This window comes from Azolla caroliniana, unplaced genomic scaffold (genome assembly GCF_043228905.1).
Source record: "Azolla caroliniana isolate FFs.n. ecotype wild unplaced genomic scaffold, voAzoCaro1.0.p SCAF_809, whole genome shotgun sequence".
In the NCBI taxonomy this organism is placed as follows: Eukaryota; Viridiplantae; Streptophyta; class Polypodiopsida; order Salviniales; family Salviniaceae; genus Azolla; species Azolla caroliniana.
The window spans coordinates 438-15226 of record NW_028231244.1 but is presented as its reverse complement, the minus strand read 5'-3'; the positions used below and the strand labels follow the sequence as shown (position 1 = coordinate 15226).

Here is a 14789-nt window from a genome sequence, read left to right as displayed (position 1 = left end):
AAGTCATGTATGTCATTCCCATTGATTGTGAGGCAACATGACATAGAAGGTCCCGTCTAGAGGAATTGAGTGACAAGGGATGATACTATGGGGAATTAGATGGGGTTCTCTTGACATTCACCCCTATCTACTTTAGCTCTATATTATGTAATCAATACAATTACTATCTACAACAACTCAAAGTAGAGAGTTTGCATTTTTTGGAAAAGAAAAAATAAAAAGAAAAAAGTAGAGAGTTTGTAAAGGTTTCAAAACCTTTATACCCTAGGTTATCTAGATAAACAATGAGATAGATGGGGTTTCGAGCACGCGGTTTAAGGGCTATCAAATAAAGCTTACCCAACAAGGTAGGTTTGTACCCAATGAACACATGTCGTCTACACATGGCCAAAATTTTAACAAGCACAAGCTTATTTTAACAATAAATGATTATACTTCTAAGGTTTGAGTTATTAGATACATCGTATGTCTAAATGTCTAATTTTGGAAGATATAAATGTACATATTGATTGTGATATATGTAATCTATATAAAATAAAGTAGTGGCATTCTTGTATCACCATACCTTTAGATGCCATGAATCTAGGCAAACATACAATATTTGTGAGATTTTATAATAAAGATATATAGTAGAACTATTAAGAAAGTGATATCCAATAACTTTCAGGATTTCTTTCTTATCACAAATGTTTTGTAAAGCTAACCCGACAACGAGCTCAGATTTAAATTATGGTGGCTATCATTGGGTGTTGTAGTGTACACGGTCAATTTGACGTAAAGTCAACAAACTTATACGAGTTAGGTAATTATACAAAATGTAGTAAATTCTCTTTAACATTTTTCCAATGTATCTACATATACTAGTTAACAAATTCACCTACAATGGTGCATGCTATACATAATTTACATGACAAATATATGCTCAAATCCTTGGAAAAGGAAAGTTTGTTTGAACATGTTTTTATTAAGAACCAAACATGGAAGCATTGTTGGGGATTCTATGCATCAAAACTGAAGATGAGAATTCTGCTTTGTAAAAGCAAAAGGGAAGTGAACTTGACGCCTTTGCTATTCTTGTTTGTTGTGATGTCAATAAAGTATCACCTTTGTAAAAGTTTCTCAAGGGAAAATAAATGTGGAAAAATTAAAGTGAAAGCAAATGAGAAGGGAATATGTGAATTTGTAGGATATGAATTATTTGATTACAAAGTGTTAGAAATAGATGTTCAACTATAGTAAATCACATTGTGCTTTTGCATGTAATGTTTGGTATTTCAAATAAATGTTTTTAGTTAAGAGATCATGGATGAACAAGGTGGCACAACACAGTCGTATAGTGCGGTTTCGAAATTTAGTATAGTGGAATCCAATAACAAGCAACATAGGGTCCTTGTGTAGATGATGATGTAGTAGGGAGATTAAGAGAAAATGTAGGAGGATGTAATAGAGCAATGTACATAGACAATAGAGATTGCAATTGTTGAGACACAGGATGGGGTAAGGAGTTGACAATCTCATAAGCCTTATAAAACTAATATTGGGATAATATGCTTGAAGATGACATTTTCGTTGTACATATTGGAGTGTAAAGACATTCTACCTTCCTAATGGGAAGTATCTTTTTCTTTAAAAAAACTAAAATGAGTTGCACACTCGAGAGCCTACGATATATGAGATTGTGTTAGTATGCATATCTAGTAGAATGGAAAGAGGTACCCCCCCTTCTCCTGTTCAATAAGCTCTTTCAAGTTTGTAGGTTTTTGGAGAGGTAATTTTGGTAGCATACTCTCATGAGGGGATGAGGAAAAAAGTCTCATGTATTGTTGTATGTGCAAGATTTTGGTGGTATTCAGCGAGATGGATGATGTGGACTTAATGATGTAGAATTTATGTTTTGGATAAGGATGAGTGATGATGGTGTGGAGATCAAAGCACATTCTCATGAGGAGATGAGGAATTTAGACAGATTTTATTGTTTATGTGCAGGAATTTTGTGGTATTTAGCGAGATGGTTGATGAACGAATCAGTTTTTATGTTTCTTTGATAAGGACAAGTGATGATGGTGTGGGGGTCGAAGAATAAGCTCACTAGGAGAGGAGGAAACTTGACTTAATTTGTTATTATATGTACACCAAATTGGTGGTAATCCGTCAAGATGGTTGATGGGGAAAGATGAAGCATAGTTGTTGACTTTACAACTACGAATGTGGAAAGTAGTTCTCTTCAAAAACCAAAGAACGTAGTTGATCGCCTTCAAATCCGAGATGTACATGTTGAAGAACTATTGAATGGCTCATAACTATGACCGGAGATGGTTTGTTTCCAAATAGAGCTACTTTTGTTGTTGCCTATAGATATGGATACCTTGTAATGTGTCTAGGGAATAGATTGTAATTGCTGAACTGTTTTCTCTATGTTGGAGTACATAGATTTGTTTCCTCGCCCCTTGTGTACACAAGGCGAGGTTGGCAAAAAATACTTTGTATAATGTAACAGTTCTTTATAACAAATGGAAGGATAATTTGTTTTGAAAAAAATTAATTTGGTAGCATACCTCAAAGCATGGTTGTGGTTCTATCCTAAAATGCTTAAATTTGCAAGTCGATATAGACAACACATAGTAACATGATTTTGTTTTCCATGAACAAACTAGTTATTTGTTGTAAATGAATGTGGTCATGTTCAAAGGTATCATTTCTTACCCCCTAGTAAAAAAGTAAAGTAGACTTTTTGAACTCGCTCTATCACAAAGTTTAATGACATTAATTATGATGATGAGACTAATGTTTGTTGATGTTATGGACATTTTGATGCATAAACAACAACCTTTTAATACAGATAGAAAGATGAATACATGTTTATGGGTACATAAAAATAGATTTTAGGGAAAAGTACCAGGATACCCCTGGAAGTTCGTCTATTTACCAGAATGCCCCTGGAAATTCCAAATTTACCAAACTTCCAGGGGCATTCTGGTAAATAGACGAACTTCCAAGGGTATCCTAGTACTTTTCCCTAGATTTTTTTATCATCCATGGTGGCCAAATATGAGCCATAAAACCGAAGTGAAACATTTCTAAGATAATTTGCATGAAGTGATAAATTACTCTGAATGGTAAGGAGTTTTAGTAATTAACATACAATCCACAATTGAATTGGGATTTGATCTATAGACAAATATTGTAGAGTTACATTAAACATGAAAATACGAGACAAAGAGAGAGAGAGAGAGATTAGTTTAGTTGGTGAGGTTGGTCACCATAGACCATGAGGCCAGACATTCATTTTGTAGTGACATGTGGCATTCTTATTGCCTTCATGAGATTTTGATCCAAGTGCATGGGTTAACGTAGAAAACAATTAAAAAACAAAATAGCGTGTGAGCGACAATGATTGTGCCTACATACCAACACAATCAATAATTAGATAACCTATTGAACCATGACCAAGTAATTTTATTCTCAAACTAAGAGTATCTTTTTGTATTACCCTAATGTGGTTCATTTTAATTGTGGCTCATCATATAAGGTGCAATTTTGATATTCCCCCTCATAGAAATGAGTTTTTCTATATCACTCATAGTAAAATGTTTGTTAGCAATCTTACTCTCTAAAAGGCGATGTTTCGTTCTTTCTATTTAACATGATAAAATAAGAGACATTCAAGGAAATATAAATCAAGAAGTATGTTAGTTTGTTGGATTTGCCTATTTACTATTTAGCTTTTAAAATTCCTTCTCTTCTTTAATGTCGAGGCAGAAAATTACCCTCGCTATATATCCTTAACTTCGTGGATTATCAACCCATACATAGTTCCATCATCATGTTTTGAACGAGCATGTATTGTTGTACATGCATTTGTGAACTTTTTGATGTTACCCAATTGCACCTTGCTTTGCAAATTCTCATGGATAAACTCCTTTCAACTAGGCAATGTCATTATAGCCTTGACATTTGTAATATCACCTTATAACTAACTTTGCATACAAATGTGCAAGCACATAATCACATTAGCGTATACCCATTAACATTCGTAAGTCAATGTCAATTGTAACTATAAATTCTATATGACTCGTAGAATGAAACCTAATGCCTCCTTCCAAAGCACGTCAGGAAACATCTTTCGGCTACCAAGTATGCACAAACAATACTTGTGCACGTTACTTTACCACCTCTCAAGTCAGAACAAACAAGAATAAGTCATCCTTAGTTACCCTTGATTATTTGATGGGCTATGTGATGGATCTCCTTATTATGGAATGCCATAGTGAGTTTCTAACCCAATACTTGAACAATCATACTCGGCAATTCAATTTTCACCAAACACAAAACTCCTATATTTATATTGTCGATTGGAAACGACTCCCCTTATTACAATAGGGAGTTTTTGTTCCTTACCTCGCCTAGTGTATCATTTTCCTAAGTTCACAGTGTCATTACTAATAATTCACCACGAATTCAATTCCATTTTCTTTTTAGAGCATAGCTAGCTAGATATACTTTGGTGCCATTTGCTCATATTTATTTTGTTTTATCGTTCTCAATGACTGGAGACAAACGTTCCAAGATATAATATCTAGGTATCGCATGGCATTTTGGCCTTTAAGTATGTAATGTGTGTGTGTGTGTGTGTGTGTGTTGGCCTCCCATGATTGCGATGTGATTACTAGATGGGGGTGCTTTGTGGTCCCTTATCGGATTGCCTCGAAGTCCTTTAGAGAAAGGTGTTGACAACTAGGCATAACCAAAATATAAAAACATGTCTCATATTACATTGATGATTAAGAAATTGAACTAGTTTTATACATCAATGTTGACTATGATTCGGAGGTTGGAACCAACAACATAAAACATTATTGTCTTCGATATATATGAACATGCATGAAAACGAGACCTACATATGTGTTTATTTCGAGTCCAACGGATCAAACATAAATATGGATATGGATATTATGTTTTCCATGCAAGAGAGGGAGTATGGCATAATTCACATATATTGATGATTGATGATTTGTGTAGTTTAGATGGGGAGCGTGATGAGGATTGTGGGTCATCATAACATGCATATATTAATGAATTACATACATAAAAAACACCTAGGGGTAGGGGTAGGGGTAGTTGGAACTTCGGACTCGACGTGGTGTAGGCTTGTGCCACTATTGTGTTGTTCTGAGTGATGACACTTACATGCAACGTCGACATGATGTTCGTGACACAAGTAAGTGCATACACGCATGATATGACGATGATGCGAGCTCAGTTTCGATGTTATGTTGAGGTGTGGGTACATGAGGGATGATTAGAGAAATCATGGAGGCTCTTTTATTTTGTTTTGTTTTGTATGAATGAATATATGTAGTGGAAAGGAGCAGATAAATGAGAGAGAGAGAGAGAGAGAGAGAGAGAGAGACGCAGGGCATGTGTGGCGAAAGGGCCCAGGGGTACAGAAGGTGCGTGCGAGAATGAAACAGGGAAGGGAGGAACGAGCCAAACGTTTCTTCTTTTCTTCTTCTTCTTCTTGTTCTTATGGGAGCTGCGATGGCCGTGCACGTGTCGGTCCGCCGTGAAGCCAATATAATAATGGGGGTGGAGGGAAGAGAGAGGGGGCAGTTTGGAGAGGGGTTAGTTAGGTAAGCTGGGAAAATAAAATAAAATAAAATCATACGATAACGTCGGAGGCCACCAGAACGGGGGCGTTAATTTAGTTACACACACACACACGCACACACAACATAAAACTCTGCGCTTGATTTAGTGTTACCAAAAAATCCATCCCCCCCCCCCCTAAATGTAGTAGCGCTGGTTGGAGTCCCGCTAAATTGGCCGGGGCAGGCGGATTTGCAGGTGCCGGACGTTAGAGGAGGCAATGGATGGATGGTCACGGGGCCAGAAGAAGGCGGCGGCGGCCATATCCTTCTCCTCCTCTGCTTCTTCTACTGCCGCCACTTTTTCTTCTTCTTTCTTTCTTTTGGTGATGGTGGTAGGAGTAGGTGCGTTAAATGGGGCGCTTTAATTTCTGCTGCTGCTGCATCTCTGCTTTTTTGTTGGTGCTGTATTTAGTCCTCACACACACACACACACACCTACTCTCTCTCTCTCTCTCTCTCGCTAGCTCCCCTTTTTGGGGTCCCTTTCTTCTCTCCGCATTTAATGCTCCCCACCTACAGCTGTTTTGGCAGACCTCGCCGGGAAACCGCTACTCTTCTCTCCTCGCTCCGTCCACGGACGCGGGGGCCAAAACGTCTCTCGCTTCCATCCCTCCCTACATAATAAATATGTACCATAACTTACATATACAATTATGTACATGATATACATCCATAACTAACTGCCGGTAAATCTCTCTACCGACCCGCGCCGCCGTGACTTCCATTATGTATGTATGTATGTATGTGTATGTAAATCAAAATCAAATCCAAACCAAACAAAAATCGTGTCTCTCTCCTCCAATTTGAAAGGCGCAGTTGTCGTTGTCATATTATCATTTATTTCTCGGCCATCTCCCGTTTCCTGAATCCTGCTCATCCATCCCAAAATCCTTCTTCCCCGTAAAACCGCCTGCGTTGGTGCGTCTCTGTCTGTCTGTCTGTCTGTCTGTCTATCTCTACACACACCTCCACCTCCACCTCCACCTACACAGCATGGCCATCATCATGTATCTGTTATTAATCTCCTCTGTTTTTCTCTCCTCCCCAAACTTCAATGTAGCCCCGAAAAACCTACCAGCTCTCCATTAAACCTTCCTTTATTCCTCTCCTCTGCTCCTCCTCCATCTCTCTCTCTCTCTCTCTCTCTCTCTCTCTCTCTCTCTCTCTGTCTGCAATACCACCCTTCTCCCCCACCCTCCCTTCTCTTCTCCACATTACTACTACCACTACCACTAACGCTAGTCCCTTCAGCTGTCCTTTTGCCTCCTTGCAGAAGAAACTTTCAACCAACTTTTACAACAACTCTCCCCCCCCCCTGTAGAGACGCTTTCAATTCCCTAGTGACTCTGCTACAGCACTGCCCCACTAACTCTGCTTTGCTCTTGCAGAAACCTAATTCTAGAAAAACCGTATATGTTATACAGGAAATCTGCTTTGCTCAAGGCTGCTGGATTTGAGAGCAGCCCCCCCTTGGGACAGCATAGCATGCCTTTCATGTGATGATCGGCCGTTTGTAAGGAGCATCAATAGACATCTATTTGTCTGTTTTGCATGCTTCAGGTCAAATAATTGTTTAATGTACATTTCGATGCCAAGGAGATTAGCATGACTTAACCCCCCCCGATCACACACTTTTGGCACACAGTAACGGTTACTTTAATAAGCATTGCTTAAGAAGTTAGCATGATTTAACCCCCGATCACGCTAATAATTAAAAGTAATCAGGGGCCTCAAGCATGGGATGCTTTGATGTACTAGTGTCTTAGTAGCGGCACAGACGAAGAAGAAGGTTCCAAGAAACAGGAGCCATGGCTAGATCAAGGGTAACAGAAGAGGAAACACTCCCAACAGAGATCAGGAATGATACCAAGCCTGCCCGACTACCGACAGTCTCTTATTTTAAACTGTTCTCCTTCGCCACACGCATGGACTACCTATTAATGTTGGGTGGAACAATAGGTGCTTGCCTTCATGGAGCTGCTCTGCCTCTTGCTGTCTACTTGTTCGGCAACATTGTCGATTCCATAGGCCTTTACTTCTTTGATCCCTCTCGCCTATATCAAGACGCTTCTAAGGTGCTCTTTATGTTCTTGTAGATTTCAACATCTCATGTTGTAGGATATCTCTTGCCTTAAGTGCTGCTCACATTTAAATCAATGCTTTGATTTATGGGTGCAGTATTGTCTTGATTGCGTCTATGTGGGGATTGTGACCCTGGTGGCGGCATGGCTTGGTAAGTATGCAGGGAGAAAAGAAAAACTGAAGCTTTGGTATACTCATACACTAATGGAAGTATCGGAATCTGATACTATTCTGTTTTTCGTAGAGGTCTTTTGTTGGACGTTCACTGGAGAGCGCCAATCCTCGACAATTCGTGTCAAGTACTTACGAGCACTCCTCAGCCAAGACATTGGATTCTATGACACCGATTCCACCACAGGAGAAATAGTTGTGGGTATATCTAGCGACACTGTTCTTGTTCAAGATGCCATTGGGGAGAAGGTTAGTATCTCTCACAGTTTCATTGTTTCCCCAACAGGAATTCTCAGAATGTGTTAGGTTTGAGAGCGAATGATCTGTGCAGGTGGGCAATTTTATGCATAACATAGCTCGCTTTGCTGCTGGGCTAGCAGTTAGCTTCACTTTATCATGGGAGCTCACTTTGTTGACCCTAGCTGTTGTTCCTCTGATAGCCATAGCTGGTGGTGTTTACTCATTTGCCATGATAGATATGACAACCAACAGCCAGCGTGCATATATAAAAGCAGGCGAGATAGCCGAACAGGTATGTGTACAGAGGATCTGTGATGCCTTCCTGAGATATTAGAGTAGTGTCTTATCTGGTTCTCAAGCTTCGTTACATGGTTTGAATTAGGTTGTTGCCCAAGTACGCTCTGTTTATGCTTATGGTGGGGAGGATAAGGCGGTGCGAATGTATGGAGAAGCTTTGCAGAAGACCGTGGAGCTTGGAATCAAAGGTGGCCTTGCTAAAGGATTAGGCATGGGTACTGTTTACTTGCTGTTATACTTCACGTGGGCTCTTCTTCTTTGGTTCGCTGGTAAAATGGTTGAGAGAGGAACCATTCATGGAGGTCCTGCTTTTGTCACAATACTGAATGCAGTCGTTGGCGGAATGTATGCAATGATTTTTCTCTCCCTGACCTATGTTTTGAAGCATTTTTGTTTATGACATTGAATTTAGAGTGACCTTAATCTTGATAGATCTTTCACTTGCCTTCTTTTGCAGAGCTATTGGCCAAGCATTCCCTAATTTGACTGCCTTTGGCAAGGGTAAAACTGCTGGATACACAATATTTGAGATGATAAAACGATCCCCAGAGTTTACGTCAAGAGGAGGAAATGTCATTCATAACCTACAGGGCCATATTGAGCTTAAAAACATAAGCTTTGCCTACCCATCTCGGCCTGAGGCGGTTATTTTTGAGGATTTTTCTCTAAACATACCTGCAGGAAAGCTTGTTGCGATTGTTGGTGGAAGCGGCTCAGGCAAAAGCACCATCATTTCACTTATCGAGCGATTCTATCAACCACTAACTGGTTTGTTTCAAGAATATGCCCTTTTCACCATGGGATTTCCTTACTTGCTGCAGTGTGATTTGGAAATATGTAATTCTGATTTCTTGTAACATTGAAGGTCAAGTGCTTCTGGATGGGCATGATACACGGTGCCTTGAGCTGAAATGGTTACGATCGCGAATCGGCCTTGTTAATCAGGAGCCTGCACTCTTTGCAACAACAATCAAAGACAATATCCTCTTTGGGATGGAGAATTCAAGCTTTGATGATGTTGTTAAAGCTGCTCGGATATCAGGAGCCCATGATTTCATAAATCAACTGCCTGCCAAGTATGATACGCAGGTGAGACTCAATGTGGATTATATAGCCTAGAGATCGAGGTCTGTGTTAGATCATTGGAAAAGTAGATGACATTCTCTAGCAAACCACTGATCTTTGTAGCCTTAGCTTTTCTAGGTTAGTGACTTTGATTTAGGCTATTGGTCATGAACACTAGGTCAGATTAGACTTTCTATCGATATATGGTAATTGTTACTGCTGTTTGAACAAACGATTAGATCATAATATGTGAATGTGAGTTTTGTAGGTCGGTGAGAGGGGTGTACAGCTATCTGGGGGTCAGAAGCAACGTGTTGCACTGGCAAGGGCAGTTCTCAAAAATCCTACCATTTTGCTTCTCGATGAAGCCACAAGTGCTTTGGATTCCGAGTCTGAAAAACTTGTTCAGGATGCCCTTGCTCGTATTATGATTGGCCGTACAACAGTCATGGTTGCTCACCGTCTATCCACGATAAGGGATGCCGACATCATAACGGTTGTACAACAAGGCAAGATTATGGAGAGTGGTACACATGATCAGTTACTCGCTCAAGAAGGATGTTATGCTGGCTTGCTCAATTTACATGATGACAATGGAGCGGATTTGAGTTCTGCAAAGGATTATGCAAGTTCGGGCAGGTAACTTTGGTTTAACTCTTTCTTATTTCATAGAAGTATCGGAAGATCTGGTATTACTTATATCTGTGAGATTTCATAGGGATCTCATGGGCTGTATTCTAGAAATATGGAATTCTGAACAGAATTGTTGTTCTGTTTCTATAGGCATTCACGTGCCTCATCTCTCACTTTGAAGGCATTCAGTTTCCGTTTGAATGCCCCATCGGATTGTGATTCTGTTGGGTTTCCTGAACCATGTTCTGAGCGCAAACAATATAGGAGACCATCCTTGAAAAGATTAATGCAACTCAATTCACCAGAGTGGCCTTATGGCTTGATGGGCATGTTGGGTGCGATAACTGCTGGTGGATCAATGCCTCTCTTTGTGCTTGGAATCACAGAGGGCTTGATTGCATTTTACTCTCTTGTTCCAGGGTACTTACCTCAGGAGATAAGGAAGCTTAGCATATTATTTCTGTGTGCTGGGATTGCCACTCTTCTGTTCTTTGTAACAGAACACTATTTCTTTGGTGTCATGGGGGAGAATGTAACACTCCGAGTGAGGCGTTTGATGTTCACAGGTTAATAATCTCACTTATCCTGTGCTATTATATTCTCTTTATGTGTTGTGTTAAGGGGCTTATGGTGATGTTTTGTTTAGCAATCCTTCGATATGAGGTTGGTTGGTTCGAGGACGAGAAAAACAGTAGCAGCCTTGTTGCATCTCGTCTAGCTTCTGATGCATTGATGGTCAAAGCTGCAGCAGGAGACCTTCTCTGCACACTTGCTCACAACTTTTCACTGATAACTACGGCATTTGTCATTGCATTCATGCTCCAATGGAGAATCGCCCTTGTTATGATATCTACATTTCCTTTGATAGTGTCATCTGCGGTTGCTCAGGTAGATATCTTCCCAGAAGATCCATAAGCATGAGTTCATATGTATGTATATATATGCATGCATTATAATTTTATAACAAAACTGTCTGGTTTGCAGCGTCAATTTCTCAGAGGATTCGGTGGGGATGTTTGCAAGTCATATCTCAGAGCCAATACGGTGGCTGGGGAAGCCGTTGGTAACATTCGCACAGTTGCGGCATTCTGTGCCGAGGAGAAGATTTTGCAGCTTTTCTGCAAGGAGTTGCAGCTTCCAGCTCGGGATTCTTTTTACAGGGGCCAGATTGCAGGGATTGCATTTGGTGTCTCGCAATGCTGTATGTTCTGTTCCTATGCATTAACCTTATGGTATGGATCCTACTTGATCAAGTCTGGATATACATCTTTTGGCCCAATGGTGAAGACCTTCACGGTGCTGCTTGTGACTGCTCTGGGCATTGCCGAGACGTTATTACTGGCTCCAGATATCATTGCAGGTGTGCAATCAGTAGGGTCAGTTTTTGAAGTCCTTGATAGGAAGACAGAGATAGACCCTGATGATCCAAAAGCTGAAAATGTGTCCGAGATCAAAGGATCTATTGAGCTAAAACGAGTCAAGTTTTGGTATCCCTCAAGGCCAGAAGTCACTATTTTTGAGAACTTGAACTTAAGGGTAGGAGGCGGCAAGAGCCTCGCATTGGTGGGCATGAGTGGGTCTGGTAAAAGCTCAATCATATCACTCATAGCTAGGTTTTATGATCCTGTTTCAGGAAGTGTAAGGATAGATGGTCGAGACATTCGGCAGATGAGGCTGCGATCCTTAAGGCGGCACATTGCGTTGGTTCAACAAGAGCCCTCATTATTTTCTACTTCAGTGTATGAGAATATTCTCTATGGTAGAGATGGTGCGACAGAGGCAGAGGTAATAGAAGCCGCAAAAGCTGCTAATGCTGATAGTTTTATCTCAGCTCTTCCGGATGGATATGCAACTGATGTGGGAGAGAGAGGGGTGCAACTCTCAGGGGGACAAAAGCAAAGAGTGGCTATAGCTAGGGCAGTGCTAAAGAATCCAGCTATTCTGTTGCTGGATGAGGCAACTAGTGCTCTAGATGCAGAGTCTGAAAGGGCAGTTCAAGATGCATTGGATAGTCTAATGAAGTCTAGGACCACTATAGTGGTTGCTCATAGACTCTCGACTATACAACATGTGGATCAAATTGCTGTTCTTGATGATGGAAAGATTGTTGAACAAGGTAGTCATAATGATCTCATAAGGAATGGCGGTCACTACTTGCGCCTCATCCGCCTTCAACAACAACTTCAACATCGACCTTCAGCAGACATGCAACAGGAATTCCTACAAGATTTCCTTCATAGGCAAGCTCCCAGATGATCGTGATTGATATAGGCATATATAAATATATATATAGATTTTTTGATCATATGCAAGAAGCTCAAAATGGAACTCTTCTACATTCTCTATGTACTGATTTATTAGCATTCAGAGGATGGTCTTGTAAAGAGCTATATAACAGAAGACATAGTATATAATGTTTTGCCTTTGCTGGGCATATGATTGATTCATTAGGCAAATTGGCTGCCAAATGCCATGCATGGTTCAGGGCTTAGGTACAGCATGTGTTGACAAACCTAAACTCCTTAAACCTACAACCCAACAACCTTAAAATTATATATGGCCTGTCAGCCAAGGCCCAGATTTCATAAGAAAGGATCAAATAATAGTATATGTCATTTTTTTCTTTCACTGCCAGATGGAGCTAAATTTCATTTGTCATACATATTCCACTATAGCTAGTCAGTTTTTTTTTTATATTCCATTTGCAAAAGAGCATTCATTCAATGAATGAAATAATAAAAAGAGCAGAGCTCAGCAAAGACTATCAATTTTGTCTTTTGCATGTACAAGTTAAGAGTTATGTCTCTTATGAAATGGGGTACAAGTTACAGTTATGGGTGAATTAGTTTTGCCTTCAGTAAAAAAACAAAGATATGTTTCCTTTATAGTAAGGTTTTTTGCTTGGGAATCCAATCCCTTTCATGGGTTTTCTTCCTATTAACTTTTCCACCTTTTTTACATTTATATTATGAAAAAGCTGGACGACCCAATGTCTAATCAAAAGGTTATCCCACATTCAGTAAAGAAAGAATTGATGGGCCAACACACTTCCTTGGCATACATATTATGTGAATATCGTGCCAAAGAGTTCAGATCCTTGAAAAGTGTGTACAGTTTGATCTACTTACTTTATGCGATCTGCTTGTGCTCCTTTGTGAGTCATGTATAGTAAGGAAGAACTTGTTGGAGTTGTCGACTGAAATCTCATGCATACAATTGGCATGAATAGAGAGGCTGACATGGCTTGGAGTAAACAAGATGTGTATGGAAAACTGGGTTAACCCATGCTTTGGATAAGAGGGAAGTTTGTCATGAGTTTTCAGCTCTGGCATTTTTAATGTTCTTAACAAACAATCAACTAGATCATCACACAAAGGGGACCACTTGAGGAATTTGAATGTTGAATTAGGCCTTGTTATATGATTTAGGTTTAATGTTTCAATGAATTTAAGTTGTAATGAGAGCTTTTGACAAGCCAACAATGATATGATCATTTAATGTATATGAGATCGTGACGACTCAACAATACTTGAAATGCAAAATTGAGTGCTTCATATGTGTAAATGAATGCCATGGCTCCAGTCGTGGTTGAAAGATTGCTTGGTAAGGCAATATCATGGTGGCCAGATTGTGTATTGGTAGCCTCTCGAATGGCAATGAAGGTTTGACATCGATTCTTGATCGTCTATTCATGGATGAGACATGGTTTCCAGCATTTTTTATTGAGGTGAAGAGATGTATCATTTCTAACATAATTCAGTAGTTGAATGCACTCTTCTATTTAAAGATTAGTTGATGATAAATGTGCAAGTGAATTATTAGGTAATCATCATGTAAATGTTGTCATTTGCGAGTTGCGTGTTCATAAATAACTTATTTTAATGTGTTAGCACATGGGCTGGTCACCATTTCACACGTATAGAGGGAGAAAGAGCACTCAATTGGTAAGGTTGTTTGGTCGAGAGTTGAGAAATGAAGTGGAGTGTTCAAACTCCTACATATTGGACCATCATCTAGTAAATCATTGAATGGCATATGGAGGTACGAATCCCCAATACAAAAAGTGGGAGACGCACTGATTTCAAAATTTTGATTATTATTTATGTCACTTAACTATCAAACATGCAATGATTGTCACAAGACACATTAAAACTCAAAGAAGATTAATTATGAATTTCAAAACATATAATTGATGATGCTATACTTCATTAACCCTCAAATGCTGTGCATGTATTATAATATTTTAAAGACTCGAAATTACATAGTGTTGTGGTGACATTCCATTCCATTCAACCATTACTTAGAATTTCATATTCTCAGGACGAGAAACCCACACAAATAAATCCAATATTTTAAGTTTCGAAATATTCATCTCATGATGAGCCATACCAAAAAGCACAACTTTCCGATTTCTACGAAATATCAAGGAACACTATTTGTTTCTTGAGATAAAAACTCTAAAAGCATTGCAACAATGATTGAACATTCATTCACAACACAACTTCAAAAGAGAAGACACAAGTTTATGTCAAAGCTCATTAGTTATCTACCCATCAATTGCATACTCAAATGTAAATACAATTGTAGACAAATAACATATAATTCATTTTTAGAATAAGACCCATCCTATGCTGAGATACTACCAAGGTAGTT

General features: G+C 39.4%; 1 protein-coding gene across 1 annotated transcript; it reads left to right on the top strand.

The window, feature by feature from the left end:
• The first annotated feature begins 7165 nt into the window (after positions 1-7165).
• LOC147847623 (ABC transporter B family member 10-like) lies at positions 7166-12759 on the top strand. Its single transcript, XM_087338986.1, has 11 exons — positions 7166-7723; positions 7827-7881; positions 7975-8150; positions 8233-8433; positions 8524-8783; positions 8896-9206; positions 9304-9527; positions 9772-10142; positions 10287-10702; positions 10783-11024; positions 11121-12759. The coding sequence occupies exons 1-11, from the start codon at positions 7457-7459 to the stop codon at positions 12390-12392; spliced, it is 3795 nt and encodes a 1264-aa protein (XP_087195112.1). The 5' UTR covers positions 7166-7456; the 3' UTR covers positions 12393-12759.
• The last annotated feature ends 2030 nt before the right edge of the window (positions 12760-14789 follow it).